The sequence below is a fragment of the Miscanthus floridulus genome, chromosome 7, assembly GCF_019320115.1.
Source record: "Miscanthus floridulus cultivar M001 chromosome 7, ASM1932011v1, whole genome shotgun sequence".
NCBI classification, from domain to species: domain Eukaryota; kingdom Viridiplantae; phylum Streptophyta; class Magnoliopsida; order Poales; family Poaceae; genus Miscanthus; species Miscanthus floridulus.
The window spans coordinates 96,044,256-96,048,429 of NC_089586.1; the positions used below are offsets into that span (position 1 = coordinate 96,044,256).

The 4,174-nt window shown below is 53.6% G+C and overlaps 1 protein-coding gene across 1 annotated transcript; it reads left to right on the forward strand.

Annotated features, from left to right (window-relative positions):
• The first annotated feature begins 3,255 nt into the window (after positions 1 to 3,255).
• On the forward strand, positions 3,256 to 3,588 carry LOC136465903 (uncharacterized mitochondrial protein AtMg00810-like). The gene has a single exon (XM_066464459.1). It carries the CDS (start codon positions 3,256 to 3,258, stop codon positions 3,586 to 3,588), a length of 333 nt encoding a protein of 110 aa, XP_066320556.1.
• The last annotated feature ends 586 nt before the right edge of the window (positions 3,589 to 4,174 follow it).

Sequence of the window (4,174 nt, forward strand, 5' to 3'; positions counted from 1 at the left end):
AAATATGCCAACCACCAAGTGTATCACCTTGTGCACATGTGTTAGCATATTTTCATAAATGTTTTCAAGGGTGTTAGCACTCCACTAGATCCTAAATGCATATGCAATGAGTTAGAGCATCTAGTGGCACTTTGATAACCGCATTTTGATACGAGTTTCACCCCTCTTAATAGTGCGGCTATCAAACCTAAATGTGATCACACTTGCTAAGTGTCTTGATCACCAAAACAAATGGCTCCTATCACTTATACCTTTGCCTTGAGCCTTTTATTTTTCTCTTTCTTTTTAAGTCCAAGCACTTGATCATCACCATGGCATCACCATCATCATGTCATGATCTTCATTTGCTTCAACACTTGGAATGTGCTACCTATCTCATAATCACTTTGATAAACTAGATTAGCACTTAGGGTTTCATCAATCCACCAAAATCAAACTAGAACTTTCAGCGCTATGGGAAGATAGACCATTGGGCAAAGGAGTGCCCAAATCATAAGCAATAGAAGAAGGCTGAGGCTCATTTAGTGTAGGTTGATGAGGATGATGAGGCCACTCTCATGATGGTGATGTTCTGTGCACTACACGATGTTAAGGCCAAGAAGAAGGGAGAGGTGATGGCGGTAAAAGGGCACAGCAAGGCTCTAAAGGCTATCCACCTCGACAAACCACGTGCCCATGTCCACCTTGGACATGTGGGTGGTGAACAGGAGTAGCAGTGGTACCTAGACTCTAGTGCCAACAACCACATAACGATCTCTAAGGCATCCTTCTCTGAGCTCGATGGCAACATGACTGACATGGTGAAGTTCGATGACGGCTCATGGGTGGCGATCCGAGGGCGCGACACCATCATCTTCAGGTGCTAGAATGGCGAGCACCGTGCACTGACGGATGTATATTACATCCCGCAGTGATGTTCAAGCATCATCAGCATTGGCCAGCTGGATGAGCGCGGATGCGAGGTACTGATCGAGAACGGGATCCTGAGGATTTAGGATTAGGAGCAGCATCTTCTTACGAAGGTAAAATGCTCACGTTATTGATTGTACCTGCTCGACTTGAAGGTGGAGTAGCTGGAGTGCCTGGCAGCATGGCACATCAAGGAGCTATGGTTGTGGCATGCTTGGTTCGGCCATCTTAGCATCGACACGCTCGGTCGACTGGAGAAGATGGTCCGAGGGCTGCCGCACATCAAGCACGGAGGCGAGCTATGTGATAGTTGCATGGTCGAGAAGCAGAGGAGGCTACCATTCCCAAAGGCAAAAAAGTATCGCACGACGGACGCTCTCGAGCTCATCCACGGCGATCTCTACAGGCCAATCACGCTAGCCACAAACAGTGGTCGGTGGTACTTCTTCCTGCTCGTGGATGATTGCAGTCACTATATGTGGCTACAACTCCTAAAGAGCAAGGACGAGGCGATGACGGTGATCAAGAAGTTCAAGGTGCGCGCGAAGATGGAGAGCGGCAAGAAGCTACGCATGCTACGGACTGATCGCGGCGGCGAATTCACTTTGGTGGAGTTCCCTGCGTAGTGCGCGGATCAGAGTGTGGTATGACACCACATCATGCCATACTCACCATGGCAGAATAGCATGGTGGAGCGGTGGAACCACACGATGGTCGGCATGGCTCGATCCATGATGAAGGCCAAGAGCATGCCAATAAGATTTTGGGGTGAGGTGGTGACCACGGCATTGTTCATCCTCAACCGCATGCCCACACAGGCCCTAAAGGGCAAGACGTTGTTCGAAGCTTGGTATGGGCACAAGCCGAGTGTGTCCTTCCTCCGGACATTCGGCTGCATCGGCCACGTCAGGAAGACGAAGCCGGTCCTCACCAAGCTGGAGGATAGGAGCACACTGATGGTGCTCCTAGGCTATGAGGAAGGTACCAAGGCATACCAGCTCTACGACCCACGCGGAGCCAAGGTGGTTGTCTCGCGTGACGTTGTGTTTGACGAGAAGGCAGCCTGGGACTAGAACAGTCTAGGCATGGGGGAAGCTGGTGACTTCACTAGCACCTTCATCGTCGAGCACTTGGTCATCCATGGTGGTGGAGACGCTAGAGAGCAGGTGCTGACCACTTTAGCAATAGAGCCGAGCACTCCTAGAGTGGTGCCGAGCGGTCTTGCAGTGGTGCCGACCACTCCAAGATGGGTGTCGAATGCTCCTGTAGCGGGAGCCGAGAGGTCTTGTAGTGGTGTCGACCACTCTAAGACTGGTGCCGAGCACTTCTGCAGTGTGCCAACCACTCCAGGAGTGGTGACGAGCGGCCTAGGAGTAGTGCCGAGCACTATAGCCGGGGTGCCGAGCACTCCCGGTGATGTGCCGACCACTCTGGTGGAATAGGGGACTCCATCGATGCCGATCGAGTTCGCCTCACCTCCAAGCGACATCACAGAGTTCGTGGATGCTTTCCACGACGGTGAGGAGGTGTGGTTCCACAGGCTGGATGACAGTGTTGGTGGCACATGGTCCTTAGGCCTGGCGGGTTGGCTGCTCAATGACATAGAGCTACTTCTTGTCAGTGCAAAGGAACCACACTACGTTCATGCTGGTCGAGCGCAATGCAAATTGGCGACGGGCGACGCTGGAGGAGATGAAGACGATCGAGGAAAACGAGACTTGGGAGCTCATCGATCTAGCTCTAAGATGCCGTTCGATCAGCCTGAAGTCGGTGTACAAGGTCAAGTGGGACAAGCATAGCGCCATTGTCAAGCACAAGGCACGCCTCGTCGCCCGAGGCTTTTTCCAACGCGAGGGCATTGACTTCGAGGAAGTCTTTGCGCCGGTAGCGCGCATAGAGTCTATCCGACTGCTGTTGGCTTTGGCAGCAGTGAAGGACAGGCACGTCCATCACCTGGACATAAAATCAACCATACTCAATGGCGAGCTGGCAGAGACGGTCTACGTTAGGCAACCTCTAGGTTTCGCCGTCAAGGGAGCGGAGCACAGGGTGCTCTGACTACGTAAGGCGCTCTACGGGCTGTGGCAGGCTCCGCGAGCATGGAACATCAAGCTTGACGTCACGCTGGGCGAGCTTGGGTTCAAGCAGTGCGCAACCGAGCATGTGCTCTATACGCGGCGATGGGGGAAGGACATCGACAGCTTCAAGCGTGAGATGACGGCTTGTTTTTAAATGAGTGATCTTGGCACGCTCTCCTACTACCTCGGCATCGAGGTGAGACAGGGGAAGGAGGTGCTCACGCTCGGTCAGATCACGGACGCCTCGAAGCTGTTGTAGCTGAGCAGCATGGCTGAGTGCAAGCCGTGCGTGACTCTGATGGAGGAGCGGCTGAAGCTAATGAAGGTCAGTGCCGCGGCGAAGGTAGATGCAACATTCTACCGGAGCATCGTCGGCGGTCTACGCAACCTAGTTCACACGAGGTCGGACATTACGTTTGTCGCAGGCTACGTTAGCCGCTTTATGGAGGATCCCCGAGAAGATCACTGGACCGCGGTGAAGCGGTTGCTGCGCTACATCAAGGGGACGGTGGATCAGGGGATCGTCTTCCCCAAGACCGACGAAAGTGGGCTGCAACTCACTATGTTCAGCGATGCAGATATAGCGGGGGACATCGACTGATGATAGAGCACCTCTGACGTGCTCGTCTTCCTCGAGTCGGTGGAGCACCTCTGGCGTGCTCGTCTTCCTCGGGTCGGCTCCAATGTCATGGCTGTTGCTGAAACAGAAGGTGGTGGCATTGTCCACGTGCGAGGTAGAGTATGTGGCGGCGGCCACAGTGGCGTGCCAAGATGTGTGGCTGCGCCGGCTGCTGGGCGAGCTAACCGGTGTGAAAGCTCACCCACCAGCACTGATGGTGGACAACTTGCCCACCATCGTCCTCGCGAAGAATCCAGTTCTCCATGACCGAAGTAAGCACATCGACGTCAAGTTTCACTTTCTCATGGACTATGTTGATGGAGAGCAGATCGTCATCGAGTTCGTCGAAATTGGTCGGCAGTTCACGAACGTCCTCACCAAGCCGCTCCACCGTCTTCGGTTCACGGAGCTAAAGAAGATGATCGGTATGGTAGAGGTTCTAGGGTTAGCAGCAGGATTAGGGGAAGAATTATTAAGTAATATGCTGCTCTCCTCTGTACGTGCGGTAGGGGCAGGGTCGAAAGGGCTTCCCTGCTGCTGCACTGTAGCCGCTGCAGGGGCAGGCACC

Bases quoted from the DNA above. Each gene is read 5' to 3' on its own strand.
- LOC136465903 (XM_066464459.1), top strand. From the start codon at position 3,256: ATGGCTGAGTGCAAGCCGTGCGTGACTCTGATGGAGGAGCGGCTGAAG.